Raw genomic sequence first — 20,952 nt, forward strand, 5'->3', positions numbered from 1 at the left:
ATGACAAATAAATATACTTTATTTTTTAGGAAGAAACCAGTGTACTGCTGAATTATTGGAAGAAATTGAAAATTTTGATTTAGAAAATAATACAGTAGTGCCTGATGGCACCTATATTACTCCTCCAGAAAATGATGGTGGAATACTGACATCGATTCTGATGATGAAGAAGATTGACCCCAAACCATTTGAGTAGCAGACAGTTACGGGCAGAGGGTGAATTTATGTTTTCTAAGGAGTCAAAACGGAGAATTTTAGAGATTGAAGAAGAAAGTGAAGAGTTAGATGTGGAGAAAAATATGTCAGCAGAAAAAGTTAACAATTCTAGTCAATCCAATATTCAAGAAACTAAAGGAACTATTTCCCAAATAAAGGAACCACCTAAAAAAAAAAGATAAAGATTGGCAAATTTCAGTGGGCAAATAGTGATCTTAGTCCTGTTATTCCCAAAATTGATTGGGAGGGTACTGTGCCACCCTCTTTAACATTATCAAAAGAAAGTCATCCAATTGAGTTTTTCGAGCTTTTTATGAACAAGTCCTTAGTCGAAGAACTTGTAAAATATATATGGTCATGTATGCTAGCCAAAAAAACATAGCTGGATTTTAATTATCAGCAAACGAGTTGTATGTGTTCATTGTTATTCTTTTGCTTAGCAGTTACGTTAATTATGTTCCTTTACCTTGCAGAAGAATATTTTGGGAAGAAAGTGAAGACATACCAATGTTTTAGTTTCAGGACCAATGTGACGTAACAGGTTTGAAGAAATCTGTAGGTATTTTCATGCACCGGATAACAACTTAACTCAGGGTGACAAAATGGCCAAACTAATCCCTATTATGGATATTTTCAACCAAAAATTTATTCAATATGCCCCAATCCAACCCAATATATCTATCAATGAATCAATGATCATTTGGTAAACATGGCTGTAAACAGTTCATCCGAAGTAAGCCAAGTCACTTTGGCTATAAACATGGGTCATGAGCACCAAACCAGGATATTGTGTACTGTTCAATGTATATCAGGGAAGAGGAGCAAATGATATAACTGCTACTCACAGTCTAAGTGAATCTGTTGTGCTAAAATTTGCTGAAGTTTTGCAAAGAAATTATCCTGATATTTGATTCTCATTATATTTTGACAGTTTTTTTTACATCAGCCAGGTTGATTTATGATCTTACAATAAAAAACTTCAGTACAACAGGAACAGTATGAGAGAACAGAACAATGAAGTGTTGTTTAAAAGATACAAAACAAATGAAATTAGGGAAGAGAGGGAACATGGATAGTGCAATTGATAAAGAAAAGAACATAATAGGTGTAAAATGGAGAGATAATAGTGTTGTGACTATTATATCAAATGAACATGGCATTGAGCCTATTCAAAAATGCAAGAGATTTTCCTTGAAGGATAAAATGAAAATAGGTGTACATCAACCCAATTTCATAAAGATGTACAATACATACATGGTTGGCGTCAATCAAATGGACAATCATATTTCTAACTACAGAATATCTGAGAGGGAAAAATTGGTATATGCCCATACTATATCGGATGATAGATATTTGTGTTACCAACACTAGCCAGTTAGCACAAGCCTATGGATATGAGAAGAATAACCTATATTTTCAAAGGGAAATTGCACAGTAGTAGTAGTAGTAGTAGTAGTAGTGGCAGCATGTGATGCAAGAAAGCAAGTGTATGAGCTTATACAGCATCAGCCAGAAAAAAAATCACACCATTCCCTCCAAATGCCTGTCCAGTTCCTCCTTAAATTTATTTAACCTATCAACTTCCACAACGACAGATGGAAGTTTGTTCCAGTAATTACCCGCTGGCTAAAGGCAAATTTTCGCACATCTGTCTTTTCTTAATTTGAATTTATGCCCCCTTAGGTTTGTAATCTGAACAAGTGGAAGGATCCCATCAGAATTCAGTGTGCTCAATCCATTCAAGGCCTTATACACCTCAAACAGATCACCGTGCAGGTGCCTAGTCTCCAGCCACTGCAATTTGCAGAACTTAAGCCTCTCTTGGTAAGAGGATCCCTTCATTCTGCCTCACCAATCTTGTTGCCCTTCTCTGTACACGTTCAAGCAAATCTACATCCTTCCTAAAATGAGGCCTCCAGACCTGTACGCAGTACTCAAGGCTTGGCCTGACCATTGCCTTATACAGAGGGTCAATCACCTCCTTTTCCTTGCTAGCAAAATTCCTATATATCATTGACAAAACCCCATGACCTGCCCTGGCAGCTTGCCTGCATTGCTCAGAAAACTTCATAGCTGACTGCACAATTACTCCCAGGTCTTTTTCATTTTCTCCCACCTTAAGTGTAGTACCACACAGTTGGTATGTTCCTCTGGGATTACTTCTACCCATATGCAGTACTTTGCATTTGTCAAGGTTAAACTTCAGTTGCCACTTCTTAGCCCATCTGCCCAAATTATCTAGATCCTGTTGCAGTAGCACACTGCCATTACCATCATTAACAACCCTGCCAACCTTTGCATCATCTGCAAACTTCGACACTAAGCCTGATATACCTTCATCAATGTCATTGATAAATATACAAGTCAACAGGGGGCCCAACCGAACCCTGTGGGACTCCACTAATAACATTAGTCCATGAAGAGCAGCACCCATTAATTACCACCCTCTGTCTTCTCCCACTCAACCATCCTTTTATCCATTGTTGCAACTTACCCTTAATACCATTCTGCTCCAATTTGTACAATAGTCTTCAATGCGCAACAGTGTCAAAAGCTTTTCTGAAATCCAAATCTATGATATCAAAATTATTTTTTTCATCCAGTTCCTTTGTAACCACATCATAATATCCTATCATATTTGTCAGACAAGACTTTCCCTTAACAAACCCATGCTGTGTGTGAATTATTGCTGCAGTCTTGTCTAGATGATCCTGCAATGCATCTTTAACGAGTGATTCCATTATTTTACCCGGAACAGAAGTTAAACTGACTGGTCTGTAATTACTCGTGTCACCCTTCGATCCCCCCCTTTGTGAATTGGGCTTACATTTGCACATCTCCAGTCCATGGGGACCTCTCCTGAGTCCAAGGATGCTCTCATAATTATGGCTAAGGGTTTGCTTAGTTGCTTTGCCGCCTCCTTTAATATAACTGGATAGATCCCATCCACCCCAGGTGCCTTTCTTACGTTTAACTTCAAATATTTCTGCTCGACTTTGCTCTCAGTTATTACAAAATCATTAAGCACTCTGCTACAATTTGATAACCTTCTGCCATTTTCAAACCTTAATAACTCCACGTGTGAATGTAGATGAAAAATACTTATTCAGTTTGTTTGCTATCTGAGCAGGATCATCAACATTCGAACCATCAATATCAAGTGGACCAATCAGATTCATCCCCTTCCTTTTAGAGTTTATATAAGTAAAGAAATCCTCGCTGTTTTTCTTAGCATCTTTTGCCAAAGATTTCTCGTAATCTGCCTTTGCCTGCCTAACCTCCTTTGTAACTTGATTACAGACTAGCTTATATCTGCCATAGGCTTCTGAGTCGCCTGATAATTTATATGCATCCCATGCATTTTTCTTCTCTGTCACGAGTCTCATTAGTTCATTTGATAACCATTTAGGCCTAAACCTTAAACAGTATTTCTTAATAGGTATGAAACTTTTAGTAGCATCCACGATTAATTCCTTGAATGCTTCCCACTTAGAATTTACTGTTGGTAACATTGTCAGTTGATGCCACTGTACAGAATTTAAAAACTGTCTGAGACCACTGTACTCACCTTTACGGAAGCAAAAACCTTTCCTTTACCCCTGATGGTAATTATATTCTTTAAGTAAATCCCACATCAGTACACTGTGATCACTGCCACCTAGTGGTTCCTTTATCTGCAAATTCTTAATACATGAATGATCACTGCTGATAACCAGATCAAGGGTATTACCCTCTCTAGTTGCCTCTCGAACATGCTGCTGCAGAAAACAATCATCCAATAAATCCACAAACTAGAGTGTGAGTGACCAATCCACAAGTTCCAGTCAATATCTGGGAAGTTAAAATCCCCCATTATAAGACATTCTGATTTACTAGCCAACTCTATTTCTCTGTACAATTGTTTATTGTACTCATTCGAGTCATTAGGCCTATAACACACTCCTACTGTTATTTTTGCTTTTGCAGTGCTTATGTCACACCAAACTGACTCAACAGTGCACTGTTCATCTATATCAACTGGATGCACTTATTTTGATTTTATGTTTCTTTTGCTGCACATATAACATATTTGCATACTATGTCTAAAAAAATTAAACTTCCTTAAAAGTATTTCCACACCAACATGACGTGTTGATTGTTACACTATGTTACATATATATATATATATATATCATGTTCTAATCAGATTCCACTTAGGCTGTGGAATGCTTCCCCAATGTTTATGATTCTGATAGAAAAAACATTCTCAGAAAATTGAATACCATCTAACACAGCACTTTGAGAATTGCCTTACGACCTTTTTGAACATCTCCGGTTCACAGACTGTATATAGAAGTGAATGAACCTCCACTTCACCTCTGGATGAATAGGCTAATGCTAAATATGTGGCAGAATTCCAGAGGCTGTCCTCATGTCCGGTTCTGAAATTCCTCTTTGACTCATTGCTGATGTAGTTTTACGAGACCAAATCTAATGAAAATAAATCCACTGGAATCAGACTACAGGATCTAATGAATAGCTGGAATTGTCTCTCTTAACAGTATCTACTAGGAATCAGAATAAACCTGATCTACCATGGTTTATGGGCATCTTCCCATGCTGGGATAACTGCTTTGAACGTTGGGGGAGAAATTCACTAGCTGCATGCAACATCCAGAAATTACACACAATACCATAGGCCATTCACATACAGTAAACCCCTGCTATTCACGGGGGTTACGTTGCTGAGAAATGCCGCGAATACTGAGTTTTGGCTCTCATAGTAGTAATAAAGGGGTTCCGTTCCAAAGTATGAAATATATAAGAAAAACTAGTCTAAAATTTTGTCTATGTATGTATTATATATACCTTCATAAATTGACTGTGTACATAGACAGTGCATAGTGAAATGCAAGCATAAGGCATCAAAATGAAAATAAGAAACAATTTAATATTAAATGTAATATTTATTAGAAATTTCAAACCAGCGCCATTGCTAGCTAAAAAACTTATCCCGCCAGTGCTATCAGCAGTTTCGCTAAAGTGTTGATAAAGGAGTTTTGCATTTTCACGAATGATGAGTGAATTTAACGGAAGTTTATTTTGAATTCGGTCTTCTATCCACAGATTTAAAGCCTTTTCCATTTTTTTTAAATTTAACATCAAGAGTTACAGAGCAAATTTTTGAAGCAATTAGCGTGTTAGCATTAGCATTAGTAGAGGCATTTGATGCAAGAAAGCAAGCTTATGCAGCATCAGCCAAAAAAAAAAAAAAAAAACCACTTCCACTTCACCCCTCTGTTCGTTCAAAATACCTGTCCAGCTGAGCCTTAAACTTATTTAGGCTATCAACCTCCACCACAAGGGATGGAAGTCTGTTCCACCAACCAACCACTCGCTGGCTAAAGGCAACTTTCCGCACGTCTATCCTACATCTGCCTTCCTTCAATTTGAATTTATGCCCTCTTAGGTGATTATTCTGAGCAAGAGGAAGAATCCCATCAGCATTGAGCATGCTCAAACCATTCAATGCTTTATACACCTCTATCAGATCACCTCGCTGGTGCCTAGTCTCCAGACACTGTAATTTGCAAATCTTAAGCCTTTCTTCGTAAGAGCACCCCTTTGTTCCATTCACTAATCTTGTTGCCCTTCTCTGTACTCGTTCCAGCAGCTCTACATCCTTCTTGAAATGAGGCCTCCAGACCTGTATACAGTACTCTAAGTGTGGCCTGACCATCGCCTTATACAATGGAATAATCACCTCCTTATCCCTGCTGGAAAAATTCCTGTATATCATTGACAATACTCCTTGAGCTACTCTTGCAGCCCGTCTGCACTGCTCAGAGAACTTCATATCTGCCTGCACAACCACCCCCAAGTCCCTTTCATTCTCTACCACTGTCAGTGTTGTACCACAGAGTTGATACGTTGCTCTGGGGTTGCTGTTTCCCATGTGTAGTACTTTACATTTGTCAATGTTAAACTTCATTTGCCACCTCTCAGCCCATCTGCTCAACCTTTCCAGATCCTGTTGCAGCAGCATAGTGTCAGTAGTGTCCTTGACAACCCTGCCTACCTTTGTATCGTCTGCAAACTTGGACATTAATCCCGATATACCATCATCAATATCATTTATAAATACAGAAAACAATAATGGACCCAACACTGAGCCCTGAGGGACTCCACTAATAACATCAGTCCACGATGAGCAGTGTCCATTGATTACCACTCTCTGTCTTCTCCCCCTCAACCACCCCTTTATCCATAGCAGCAATTTGCCTCCAATGTCACACTGCTCCAATTTGTGTAGCAGTCTTCCATGTGCAACAGTATCAAAAGCCTTTCTAAGATCCAAGTATATAATATCAAAGTTATTCCCTGCATCCAGTTCTTTTGTGACTGCATCATAGTATCCAATCAAGTTGGTCAGGCAAGACTTCCCCTTAACAAAACCATGCTGTGTCTGAGCTATAACTGAAGTCTTGTCTAAATGATCCTGCAGTGCGTCTTTAACCAGTGCCTCCATTAATTTTCCTGGAACAGAAGTTAAGCTCACAGGTCTATAATTACTTGTGTCAGCCTTTGATCCTCCTTTGTGAATTGGGGTCACATTTGCACATTTCCAGTCTATGGGTACCTCCCCTGAGTCCAAGGAAGCTCTCATAATTATGGCTAAGGGTTTGCTTACTTCCTTTGCTGCCTCCTTTAATATAACTGGATAGATCCCATCCACCCCGGGTGCCTTTCTTGTGTTTATCTTCAACAGTTTCTCCTCCACTTTACTCCCAGTTATTTCAAGATTCTGTAACTTACTGCTAGAGTTGAATACACCTCTGGCATTCCCCTCGCTGAATAACTCCTCATGTGTGAATGTCGATGCAAAATATTCATTTAGTTTGTTAGCCACCTGAGCAGGATCATCAACACTTGACCCATCAATATCAAGTGGACCAATCTGATTCATCCCTTTCCTTCTAGAGTTTACATAAGTAAAGAACTCTTTGCTGTTTTTCTTTGCATCCCTTGCCAAGGATTTCTCGTAATCTGCCTTCGCCTGCCTAACCTCCTTTGTAACTTGGTTGCATATCAACTTGTATCTATCATAGGCTTCTGTGTCATGTGTTAATTTGTAAGTATCACATGTATTTTTCTTCTCTGCCATATGCCTCATTAGTTCATCTGACATCCATTTTGGCCTAAACCTTGAACAATATTTCTTAGTTGGTATGTAAAGCCTAGTAGCTTCCAAGATAAGTTCTTTGAATGCTTCCCATTTTGAATTTGCTGTTGGTAACATCATCAGTTGGTCCCACTGTATAGAATTTAAATACTGTCTCAGTCCATCGTAGTCGCCTTTACGGAAGCAATAACCCTTCCCTTTACCCCTAATGGTAGTTACCTCTTTGAGTAAATCCCACTTCAGCACACTGTGATCACTGCCACCTAGTGGTTCATTTATCTGCAGATTCTTAATGCATGAAGAATCACTGCTGATAATCAAATCAAGAGTATTACTCCCTCTAGTTGCCTCCCGAACATGCTGATGTAGAAAACAATCATCCAATAAATCCACAAAAGCCCTGCTAGTGTGTGAGTATCCAGCCCCCAAATTCCAGTCAATATCTGGGAAATTAAAATCTCCCATTATAAGACACTCTGATTTACTGGCCCACTCTATTTCCCTGTACAGTTCCTTATTATACTCATCAGAGTCATTAGGCCTATAGCACACTCCTACTCTCAATTTTGATCTCCCAATGTTTATGTCACACCAAACTGACTCCACACTGCACTGTCCAGCGATGTCGACTGGCTTCACTTCCTTGGTTTTTATGTGTTTCTTAACTAATAGCATAACACCTCCCCCCTTCCTATCCTGTCTATCCTTTCTGTAGACGTTGTACTTCCCAAATTGCAGTTCCGCATCCCTTATATCTGTGTGACACCACGTCTCTGATATCCCAACAATATCTGCCTTCGATGTTTTGAGCAATACCTCAAATTCATCAAATTTATTTACTAAACTCCTAGCATTGGTGCACGCAAGTATACCTGCACCTGTTTCTATTCTTAGCTACCCTAACACAACCCATGTGTTTACTTGTACCACAATGGCTCCCAGCAGTCTCTGAAATACCATGCATCTTGTTTTTCAGGCTTCTGCTCATTCTAATAGAAGCAGTGCAAGAATCTCTTTCACCTCTGCCAGTGGCTACTGTCAATCTATTGGTCTTTGTCTCCCCCCAAGCTAGCAGTTTTCCGACCCACCTAACACTGCCTCGATAGCATCAGCAAATATTCTTGCACCCTTTCTATTTAAGTGTATCCCATCCCTGTAGAAGCAATCTCTCCTGTTAACAAGTACAGTCCAGGCTGAAAAAAATTCTACCCCTTGAGCCTTGCACAATCTTTCCAGGGCCGAATTGATCGACAAGGCTCTCATCATATACTCCCTCCTATCGTGTCTGGGCAGAATTGCAGACACTTTCAAATTCAACCCTAATTCTCGGCTTTTGTTCAACAGTGACCTGTACTTGTTAAGTAATTCTGCCGGTCTCCTACTCTTAATATTATTAGTGCCAACGTGTACAACTATATCACCTTTTGTGCCCTTAAAAGATGATATTCGCTCTACAACGTCATCAACCTTTGCCCCTGGCAGACATACCCTGGTCCTGTTCCACCTATCTTTTTTACAAAGCATGTTCCCCGTTTCCCTGACAATAGAGTCACCAACAACTACTAGTTCCTTCGGGACCAGCGCATTCTGCCTTGGGGGTTGTCTCTGTGTCACGCGATGCCCAAGTGCAAGCTCTGGCGTTGATGTGGGCAGCTGAGAGCTTGATGGGCCCCTCAATTTAGTTTCTTCGAGGGCATCCACCCTGTCCTTCAAGCTCTCATATAGGCCCAAAAGAACGCCGAGTTGTTGCCTGATATCGATACACTCCTTGCATCGCGCACACACAAAGACATCCCCCTTGGCAGTATCATGTCCCATACCCGATTGCTCTGCAAACATCAAGCAAACAGTGCATTTTATAAGGCTGTGAGTCAGAGGACAACTGCCCCCCCTCAGTTCTGCTCTGAGCCACAGTACTTCCATTAGCTTGAGCCTTTTGCTTTGCTGCTCTGGTCTGAGTCATGATTCTATTAATTTATTAATTAATTATGTTATGTTATTAATTATATTACGTTTGTAATCTAAGTCGTTATATGTATTTATTTAAACGTACAATTTAACTGCTAACGAAGTTCAACTAACGCTATCTAGTACGGTATCACAATGGCGGGAAAGTTAATAACGGTAGTTACGAACACGTGGAAACCCTTACTGATACTTTTACAAGGCCGAGTAAAGAATAAATACACCAAATTAATCAAAAAATCACAAAATAATGTTATACTACTAAATTTAAATCAAAAGTTTTAGAAAAACAATAATTTTCACGGACACTATGGTGGATTTTTCTTCCGATTTCTTGATTGATCGTACCGTTGACTCAATGATTTTATAATGTTTTGCCACTGAGGAGACACTTTCACCATTAGAAATTTTGTCTAATAACTCAGTTTTATTCACTAATGTCATCACCTTCTTTGATCTTTTCACAATTCCCTTGTTATTCGTAGCGATATTTTTGTAGGGGTTAGAAAAGAATTTGTCCACAATAACGTCACTTTCTTCCGTTAACACACTCGAAAAAGTCTGTTTTCACTAACAAACTGCAAAACGGTATATTTTTCGCTTTTGTAAGCATATCAATTTATAAATTGATATGCTTACAAAATATTTATATATCAATTTATAAATTGATATATAAATTGATAAATTTATTCAATTTATAAGCATATAAATTAAAAGCAAACCACAAATTCTTCCATGACAAGTGCATAGCACATACTGAACAAGAATTAGCGAGAAACATCCATGCTCGCGATTTTGTCACCCCTCTCCCCCCACCCACTGTGCGCTGTTTTGACCTGGAAAGATAATTTTAGCCATGCCCATGTTTTTTTTTTGGCGGAAAATGTTCATGGCGATTTAAAATTCAATTTTTTTTAGGTTTCATTTTATATTAAATCAGCGGACGCAAATAGCGGGGGTTTACTGTATTATCAAATTTATGCTGATGGCTTGAAAACAGATGCTGTTTTTGGAGCAGCAGTAGTGTCGCATATATAACGCATCTATCTTTTAATTGAATGCAGTATTTACACTGCTGAACTATATGCTTGGACTTGGACATTCAGACTAGGACTTGTTGATAACTTGTCCATCTCACAGACTTTAATATACATAGACTCTCTGAGTATAATATCTTCTCTGAAAAGCAGCTATTCTGTTGGACAATCGTCCGGTATTAAAACAAGTTTTATTGCATTTACAGGACTGCAAAACCAAGAACCAGTCATTCAAGTTATATTGGATCCCTGGATATTCAGGTATCCCAAAGAATGAACTGGCAGATGAAGCTGTCAAACATCTAACCTCCTGAAATACTGTAGAATTGCTGATACTATACATGAATTATAAAATAATAATACAAAACTTGTAAAGATAAACAGCATGAAATCTGGCAGATGCAAATTAACAACAAACTTTTCCAGTTTGAACAAAACCACAATCATGGCAGTTCAGTTTCAGAACAAATTGACAGGAAGAGGTTGTATTAGCCAGAACATATATTAAGCAAACACATTTGACTCATTTTTATCCATTAATAGGAGGTACAAGCTAAAGATTATAATGATTTATGTACCAACATCGAGCCATGATGATGAAGAGGTTGAAGAAATGTACACCGAAATTGAGAGTCTTCTAGATGAGCAGAAAACCCACTACACTATTATTATGGGAGACTTCAATGCTAAGGTTGGAAAAAGACAAACCAGCGCAGAAAGGGGAACTATAGGAAATTTTGGAATTGGTGAAAGAAATGAAAGAGGTGAAAGACTTGTGGAATTTTCAGAATCTCAAGGACTGTCAGTAATGAACACTTTTTTCAAGAAAAGGGTGAACAGAAAGTGGACATGGAAGAGTCCAAATGGATTAACTACTAATGAAATCGACTTCATCCTCACTAACAGAAGATATATTGTGAATGATGTTACCGTCCTGAATAAGGTAAATGTTGGAAATGATCACAGAATGGTAAGATATACACTTGATATAGATGTAGGAAAGGAAAAAAACTGACTGGAGTAAATAATACAAAGGTCTTTGAGATAACAGAAGAGGAGAAAAAACAGTATGTACTGGAACTTAAGAACAGGTTTGAGCTTCTGCAGACTGCTGAGGACCAAGATATCGACGAGGAATATTACAACTTTTTGAAAGTGATGAAGCCCAAGAAACCTATAGGGAAAAATAAATCCAAAGAAGAAAAAATTAGTCAAGAAACACTTGTCATAATGAACCGAAGACGACAAATGAAAAGCAAGAAAAACACTGACGGGGAGAAAATTGAGTATACTGAGTTATGCAAAGCCATTAGAAAGAGACTCAGAGAGGACATAAGAAGAGTTAACACAAGAAAAGTAGAACAAGCATTAAGGGAAAACAAAGGATTTAAATCAGCAGCCATGAGCAGTAATACAGAAAGACAAATGATACTGAAACTGAAGAATAGTGATGATGTACTTATAAACAGCAGAGAAGGCATAATTCAAATAGCAGAAGACTACTATAGAGAATTATACAAGGAGCAGGGGAATGATGCCAGCAGTGGGGAAGATGGATTGCAAAGTAGCAACACATACGACATACCCAATATTCTTCCTGATGAGGTAGAACATGCATTGAAGAAAATGAAGAATCAGAAAGCCCCAGGGGAAGATGAAGTTACTGTAGAGTTGTTAAAATTGGGAGGAAGAGACATAACACAAAAACTTGCAAGGCTGTAATGATGAACAAGTATGCCACAGAAAAGGAAATAATGATTGAAGGAGCAGTAATTGAAAAGTTGGAGTCATATACTTATCTGGGACAAGTTATTAGCTGTAATAATGATAAATGGCTGGAAGTCAAGAGAAGAATAAGTTTTGGATGGATAGCATTCAGGAAATAGTCACATACTGAAGAGCAATATCCCAGTTTGTCTGAAACGTAAGATAATGAACCAATGTATACTCCCCACCATGACTTATGGAAGTGAAACTTGGGCACTCACCAAAAGAATGGAAGAGAAGCTGAGAACTACACAGCGAAGAATGGAACGAATCATATTGGGAATCAGACTGTGATAAGAAGAGAAACACATGGATTAGGCATCAAGTAAAGGACATTCTTATCAAAACTAAAGAACTAAAATGGTCTTGGGCAGGACACATAACTCGAAGACATGATGACAGATGGACTAAGAAAATAACAGAATGGTATCCAAGAGGAGCTAGAAGAAAACCTGGAAGACAAAGGCGGAGATGAAATTTATGAGTTTGTGGGTAGTAAATGGATGGCCAGTGTTCAAAACAGAAGGAACTGGAAAGTTGCTGGAGAGGCCTTCATCCTGCAGTGGATTGAAAATGGCTGATGATGATGGGGAGACAATCTTCTCCAATGCTGGAGAAGCATATGCAACTCGCGTTTAAATGTATCCTTGTAGAATGCAGTTATCAAACTTTACAGGAACCACTGACATTAACACATCTAAACGGAAACATTGCAAATGTAAATGACCTTTTCAGTTTTTGAAAGCAGACCCAGATATATAAATTATAGTTTAACACAATCTTTAAAATGCTCTCCTGCAACACAAGCAAACATGAATAGGTTGGCCTTAGTAATGCCCATGCCAATAAGCATATATACCAACCAACCAGCTCCAGTAAAGGCATATACAATGCAACCTACAACTGGAAAACTTATACACAGTTTATTATTGGTTTAATGAATAGTCCAAGTTTTTTTTTTTTTTTTTTTTTTTTTTGAGGGCATAATTAATTTTTATTAATTCTGACATGGAGAAATTCATTGAAAGAGTATCGAGTTATAGGTATGACTCCTCTGTATCCAGCTTTCATTTTTCCATACCATTAAAGTTATAATGGAGCTAGAAAAGTGAAAATTTACTGTATATAGCTTATTCCCTCACAAAAATTATGTTAAAGTTAACTAAGTCACATTGAGACCATTGGATAATTAAGCAGATAAAGTAGAAACTAATTACTGGATAGCCCTGATACTGTAGATGGTAAGGGACTATTGTAGTTAAAATTATTAATTTTATATATCTATTTTTATAGATAAAATCTGTGTAACTGATAATGTTTTCCATTCTGTTGTTATTTTTCACTAGAAATTGATTTATGGTTACTTTTATAACGTGTATAAATTTCAAGGTGCTTTAAAAACATGCAATAATTGTATCAATTATGAAAAATTAAAGAACACACTAATCTTTATGTTTGAGCAGAGTAATTTGTTTATAAAGAAAATTTTTGATTTCTAGGAAAAATTTCTATTCTGGATGAAAATACCAAGCTTGCTGTATGCAAACTTCTTGATCCCCCATCACATGATTGGGAAACATTAGCATTTTTCTTGGGATTTGAAGAAAATCGAATAAATGGGATTAAACTTAGGAAAAGCGATGATAAAAGTCCATGTCAATCAGTCATTGAACATTTTGAGGTAAAGTTTTATTTATTAATTTGCCTAACCAGTTCCCGAAGTATAACACACACACACACACACACACACACACACACACACACACACACACACACACACACACACACTAGAGCATCATTTATCCAGAATAATTAATATCAGACCTCTTCCTTATAATCAAATGTAAGTTAAAAGAAAAATACTTTAAAACTTAAAAATTTGCACATTTACATATGTATGTATATTTGGATAGGTATTTTACTGCAAATTTTGTGGAAAATTTTTTAAAATGTTTGATTGTTTGTTGTGACCTTTTTTTTTTTTTTTTTTGTTGTTGCCAAATCTCTCGCTTTCCTTAATAATATCAATTTGATTATATCATATTCTTCCTGGTTTTCTGCCGATTTCAGTGCTCTTTCTTTTTGTTGAACATTTTACTGTAAAAAAACTGAGAAAAATAATAAATTGCACAGTTTCGGGCCAATATTATTCTTACCAAATCTGGAGCTAAAGTAACCATAAAATGAAATGAAGAGAACAAAATATGTAATGGAAAATTGGGTTCACAGAAGCAAATGACTAAACTCTGTCACTCGTAGTTTCCAAGAAAACCCATTAGTCCTAATCCAACAGTTGTTCACCAGACATACAACTTAAAAAAAACAGACAGAAATGCTCCCATAGCATAATAAACATTTGTCTCAAATACTACCATTAATAAAAAAAAAAAAAAAAAAAAAAGAAGAAGAAATTTCAGCTTTTCAAATTATTTTGGATAACTGACATTCTACTGTATACAAAGGGTACTAGGAAAGTTTTGCAATATGACGCAACAATGAATCACGAAGCTGCTTGTTGCTGCATGTTGAGGCATGTTCATACGTGCATAGTAGCCGCCGCACCAAGTCGATGGGCTCAGTTATTCATTAGTAGTGAGAGTGTAAAGTGCTTGCGATAGCATCGTGGTCACGAAATGAGATAAGGACAGTTTTGCGGTATAATTTCGTGCGTGGTTTAACCATAGACCAGTGCTTAGAAGAAATGACTCTTGCACTAGATGATGATTGTCCACATCATACAACGATATTCAGGTGATATAGAGAATTCCAAAGGGGAAATTTCACTCTGGAGGATTCTGAGAGGCCGGGAAGGCCACGAACGTCAATTATGGAGGAAAACGTTACTGCTGCGAGGAAAATGCTTGACGAAAACAGGCGAGTGACCTACCAACAGATAGAGGATACTTTGGGCCTAAATGCACCAGCAATTCGTTCGATTCTGCAAGATCATTTGCACGTGAAGAAACTTTGTTCTCTCTGGGTGCCGCATCAACTGACTGAAGAGCAGATGACACGACGTGTGACTTGGTGCCGGGAGATGTTAAAAAAGTTTGATAAGGGACAATCTCGGTATGTGAACAACATCATGACAGGTGACGAGACTAGGCTGTACTATTACGATCTGCCGACCAAGACTCAAAACAAAGTTTGGGTCTTTGATGATGATGACGACCCACCCGTAATTGTCAGAAAATCCCGATCTGTAAAGAAGAAAATGATAGCTGTATTTTTCAAATCGAGTGGAATTGTGGAACGTGTCGTTTTGGACACTCAGAAGACAGTCACAGCTAAGTGGTATACTGAACAATGCCTGCCTAAAGTCATTGGATCTATGAAGAACCTGCGGCCAAAGTCAAGAATGGACACCTGGTACCTCCATCACGATAATGCTCCAGCTTACCGCGCCAAAGCCTGCACAGAATATTTGACCACGACAGGACTGAAACTTCTCGAGCACCCTCCCTACAGGCCAGACCTTGCTCCCTGCGACTTTGCACTGTTCCCGCATGTGAAAATGAAGCTAAAAGGGAGGCGGTTTTCCAGTGATGAGGACCTTCTACGGGCTTGGGACAACGAGTGTGCTTTACTCCCTAGTGAAACTTGGCAGAACTGGTTTAAAGATTGGTTTTGGAGGATGGAGAGGTGTATTGAATGTAGAGGAAATTACTTTGAAAAAATTAAATAAACAAAGCTGTATTGCAAAACTTTCCTAGTACCCTTTGTATATATAATATGCATACAGTAGAACCCTGATAAGAAATTTCTGCATAAGAAGTTTTCCCCTGTACTAAGTTTGGTTTCTTAATACCCATTATCAACTCTATAAATTGTAATGTATTATTTTCCCACATAAAAAGTTCATGATGAAGAACACGGTGTATTAAGTTCTGAATTACTTAGTGGATTGTTGCTCTTATTGTAATTGTGACCTTTTAAGGTATATTGAAATTCCAAAGGAGTTCATTCTTCCAATTTGGTGATGAGTTTACGGAACAGAATGTTAAACAATTAGAAATCCTCAGTTTAAAAATGTTTCCCTTAGGCAGAGTAAAATATTTATAAATTCTGAAATAGTACTTAAAATGATCTTTAACTTTTGTATGTGAATCTTTTCATTTTTATGTGTAGTTAATATTTCGTACTCCAAGGTCATTTTTTCTTCAAAGAAGTTTTCCCTCGTGAGAAGTTCTAAACCTCCAGTCCCTTGGAAAACTTATCTGGGTTCTTATCTGGGTTCTTCTACTATATATATGTAAATGGAAAAAAAAAAAAAACCCTGCTGTGGGAGGGATAATTGGCATTGTGTGAAACTGGTAGACTACTGTTTGAATGAAGATCAAGGTGTTGAATATGGTGACCTTTGTGTTCACTATATACTGGAAGCATAGTTTAGTCAACTGTTGCAAAAAACATGTTACAGGAAATATTAGTGATATGCCTAATGCTTTCCTTTAAATCAGCCAGATCATTATATTCATATTAGTAATGGCAAATGATGTAAGGAAGCAAGCTTATAAAGCATCAACCAAAAAAAAAAAGGCAGAGGAGGGGGGCCCCTACCCTACCATATCACATCCTTCTACCCTTCTGCTAATTTGTCCTTAAATTTATTCAAGCTTCTGACTTCCACAACACCAAGTGGAGGTTTGTTCCAACAGTCTCTCTCTCTTCCTAAAAAGCAAATTTTTGAATCTGTCAAACCCCCCCCCCTGCAAAGTTTAATCTGATGGTAACTTATGCATGTTGTACTGGTGTGGGGGGGGTCAGCATTTAATTTACTCATTCCACTTAAAGCCTAAAATGCTTTAGTCTGGCCTCCTTCCAGTTGCAGATTCATTGTACTTTGCAGAAATGAAGACTTTTATGGTAAGTATGCCCTTTGTTAATCTTTTTTTCACTTTTCTGTGCTCATTCTAACAGATCCACAGCATACTTAAAATCAGGCTTCCAGACCTGTGTGTGCAGTATTCAAGATGTAGCCTAACTATTGCCTTATACAAAAGAATAATCACCACCTTGTCCCTGCTGGCAAAATTCCTAAGAGGTTGTCTGCACTGCTCAGAGAACATCTCAGACTATTCAATTATCCGTAAGTCTCTTTGTTCCCCCCACACAGAGTGTGGTACTATCCAATTTATATGCTATTGTGGATCACTGGCAAATGAGGTTCAACATTTGTCAATGTTAAACTTCAATTGCTACTTCTCAGCCCATATGTCCAGGTTTTCTGGGGGAGTGCAGTCAGATATGAAGTTCTCTAAAAAAATGCAAGTATGCAGCACCTTTGCTAGCAGGGATAAGGAGGTGATTATCCCACTGTACAAGGCAATTATTAGGTTGCACCTTGAGTAACTGCATACTGGTCTGGAGGCCTCATTTAAAGAAGGATGCAGATATGTTGAAAAAGATGCAGAGAAGGGCAGTGAGATTAGTTAAGGGAACAAAGGGGTGGTCTTACCAAGAAAAGCTTCAGTTCTGCAAATTGCAGTGACTGTAGAATAGGTACCTGCGAGGCGATTTCATTGAGGGGTTTAATGCTTTGGTGTTTAAGGCAATGGAGTGAGCAAGCTCAAAGCTAATGGCATTTTTTCTCTTGCTCAGACTAGACTACACACAATTAAGAAGCATAAATGCAAATTGAGGATGTTTGCAGGATAGATGTGCAGAGGCTTGCCAGCAGGTGGTTGATTACACTGGTTTTCAGTGTATCTGGGGTTTGAGTAAAAGTATGTGGCAGTTATTTATGCATGTTTACTGATTACTAAACCGAAGTCCGTTTGTTTCTATCACGTAAAGATTTTTCATAATTCATTAACAAAATATTACCTAGGTATTATACTCAAATGTGTACATAACTATAGTTTTTGCAATGGTTTACAAGTTTTATACCCCTATATTCGTAATCAGTATCAAATATTTGCTTCAAATACAACAGATTGTGCATGTTTAACCCATAGCTACACACACTTCAAGGTTGTACTGCAAGGTAGTTGACCCTGACCCTGGAAGGTAGATGGCCCCCACTCCGCTCTTCCGGCCCATCTGTGATTCCCAGAATTTTATTTTCCAAGTGGAGTCTGGGAGACTCCTGTGTGTAGTTACGGGTTAAACTTGTCTGAGCATGCACTCACTTGTTTGTACAGTCTACTCAACCACAGAGCCTATATAAGTGGCACATCCCTTATGCGGTCACAGTACTCCTGTAAAAACCGTTGTGAGCTCTCATTGTGTGTTAGTTTTCTTTTAGTATGGTAACCAGAAAGTGTATAAACAGTCCCGACATATTTTGTTACATATGTGGTTGTTTTGTTCCTGTAAAGCAGAGGCGAAATATTACTGATTTTGTAAAAAAATCATATTATGCATACTTTGACATAAAACTAGGCAATCAGGATAAATCGTGGGCACCGCATAAAGTATGTCATACGTGAGTTGAACATCTTAGAAAATGGAGTCAAGGAAAAAAGGTGTGCTTGCCATTTGCTATTCCTATGGTGTTGTGCGAGCCAGTAAGCCATGCCGAATGTTACTTTTGTGTAGATGATGTTAAAGGTTACAATTCAAAAAATAAAAAGGACATTGAATATACAGATCTACTGTTAGCCATAAGACCGGTTCCGCATGGACCCGATCTGCCTGTAAAACCTGCACCAGAAACTTTGGAGTCCACATCTTCTTCCACCGAAGCAGAAGCTAAAGAGATTAGTGAAAAGGAATGTTATCGACCAGAAAATATTTTAACAGCACAGCAATTCGCGCAAGTTGAACTGAACGATTTAGTAAGGGACTCAGGTCTTCCAAAGTATGCTGCTGAAATTCTGGGATCCAGACTTCAAGCGAAGAACATACTTGCTCCAGGTACATAATTTTCCTGGTACAGAAATTGTGAAAGGGAGTTTATACAGTATTTTTTACAAGAAGGTCTTCTCGCATATTGCAGTGATATCACTGGTTTAATAAGTGCCTTAGGAGCTCCATCATATGTTCCTAGTGAATGGAGACTATTTATAGACTCTTCTAAGACTAGTTTAAAAGGTGTTCTCTTGTATAATGTAGATAAGTACACATCTGTGCCAGTTGCTCATTCAGTCTACTTAAAAGAAACTTTGACAATCTAAAGTTGCTTCTGGAGAAAATTAAATATCAGAATCACGAAGGGCAGCTATGAGGAGACTTAAAAGTGTTATGTATGCTGTTGGAGCAACAGGATGGGTACACTAAAATGCCATGCTTTATTTGTGAATGGGAAAGCAGAGCTAAAGCGCTGCATTGGACAAAGAAGCAATGGCCTTGGAGGCACAATCTTACACTGGGGTCAAAAAATATTGTGCACGAAAGTTTGGTGAAGCCGGATAAAATACTTTTTACCTCCACTGCATATCAAGTTAGGCATAATGAAGCAATTTGTTAAAGCATTGAATAAGGATGGCAACTGCTTTAAGCACCTTTGCAGTAAATTTCCCAGTTTATCTGACGCAAAACTTAAGGAGGTCATTGGTCCACAAATTAGAAAATTGGTTTTAGACTGTCAGTTTGAAACTGCTATGACTGGCATTGAAAGGGAAGCCTGGATTGCTTTTAAATGTGTAATGGAAAACTTTCTAGGAAATCATATCGCAGTTTAGGTTGCAATATGAGCTTCAAAATTCACTTTTTGCATGCCCATCTTGATTTTTTCCCGAAAAACCTTACCCAGATGAGCGAAGAACAAGGAGAGAGATTCCATCAGGACATAAAGGAAATGGAGCAGAGGTACCAGGGAAGGTGGAATACAAGCATGATGGCTGACTACTGCTGGTGTTTAAAAATAGAGAAACCTGGCACTGCACAAAAAAAAAAAAAAAAAAAAAAAAAATGATTAAATGTTCTTTTCAAACAAAGAGACAAAGGTCTGATTAATGAAAGTTTCAGAATTTTGATTAATATTTATGTATTTTTTGATATATGAAAATGTAATCCTATCAATTTGTCATTACTAAATACAATAAAGTTATATACTTTCGTAAAAAACATTACTTTTTTATTTCTTAAATTGTGATGTATCTGGATGTGATAGAAAAAAAATCTAAGTCATATTTGAAATCAGAGCAACGTATTTCAGCAGTAAGACCTATTGAAATTCAAACCCCAGTGAACAAACTTAAATTTTTAAACTAGTGTTATTAGAACAAACATCCATCTATTTTTGTGGAAGTGGACAGTTAGAATGAATTTAAGGAAGTAGACAAATTATACTGGTCAACACGTAAAATGTCACGAAAACGAAAATACCCAATCTTGACCAATTTTATGCTGCTGAACACAAAAATCACATTAAAATTTGCTGATCAGCTGTTATTTTCAAATTACAGTTGGGGTCTTATATTAGCAAGTTACTCTACATTATCAACTACAGCTCTCTGCAAAACAAATGGCAACACTTCAATTTCAGTAGCACCATGATCTCATCATGTGATTGGCAACTGCCACCTCGCTTTGCATCCCTGCAACAGTCTTCAACTCTGTTGCAGTAATCCTCGAATACAGCTAGGTACCAGGTGATTTGTTATCAGTTAACGGTTGTTCTTTGTGAGATTCCTACTTTTTTTGCGCAGTATTTGCATTGTGTGAGATTAATATGTCCCGTAATTGTGTGAATAGTCCGGATGACTTCTGTTACGTATGCGGAGAAGTCATGTTAGCTTTAAGAAAGTGTCCCTTAACTCGGGCCATAAAATGTCAAAAGGGACATTTTATGCCTTTTGTAGTGCCCATGATATGGTGAGAGCCAACAAATCACATCGCAGACTGTTACTTATGTATGGC

At 37.8% G+C, this 20,952-nt stretch overlaps 1 protein-coding gene across 5 annotated transcripts in view; it reads left to right on the forward strand.

The window, feature by feature from the left end:
- The window catches only part of Rel (nuclear factor NF-kappa-B family member relish), a 462,299-nt gene that overhangs the window by 418,222 nt on the left and 23,125 nt on the right, over positions 1-20,952 (forward strand). For all 5 annotated transcript variants that reach the window (XM_090380549.1, XM_090380553.1, XM_090380550.1 and 2 more), the window contains exon 18: positions 13,647-13,828. In XM_090380549.1, the coding sequence (XP_090236675.1) occupies positions 13,647-13,828 (182 nt within the window). The remainder of the gene's footprint in view (positions 1-13,646; positions 13,829-20,952) is intronic.

This window comes from Mastigoproctus giganteus, chromosome 8 (assembly GCF_048544385.1).
Source record: "Mastigoproctus giganteus isolate SK-2022 chromosome 8, ASM4854438v1, whole genome shotgun sequence".
Classification (NCBI taxonomy): domain Eukaryota; kingdom Metazoa; phylum Arthropoda; class Arachnida; order Uropygi; family Thelyphonidae; genus Mastigoproctus; species Mastigoproctus giganteus.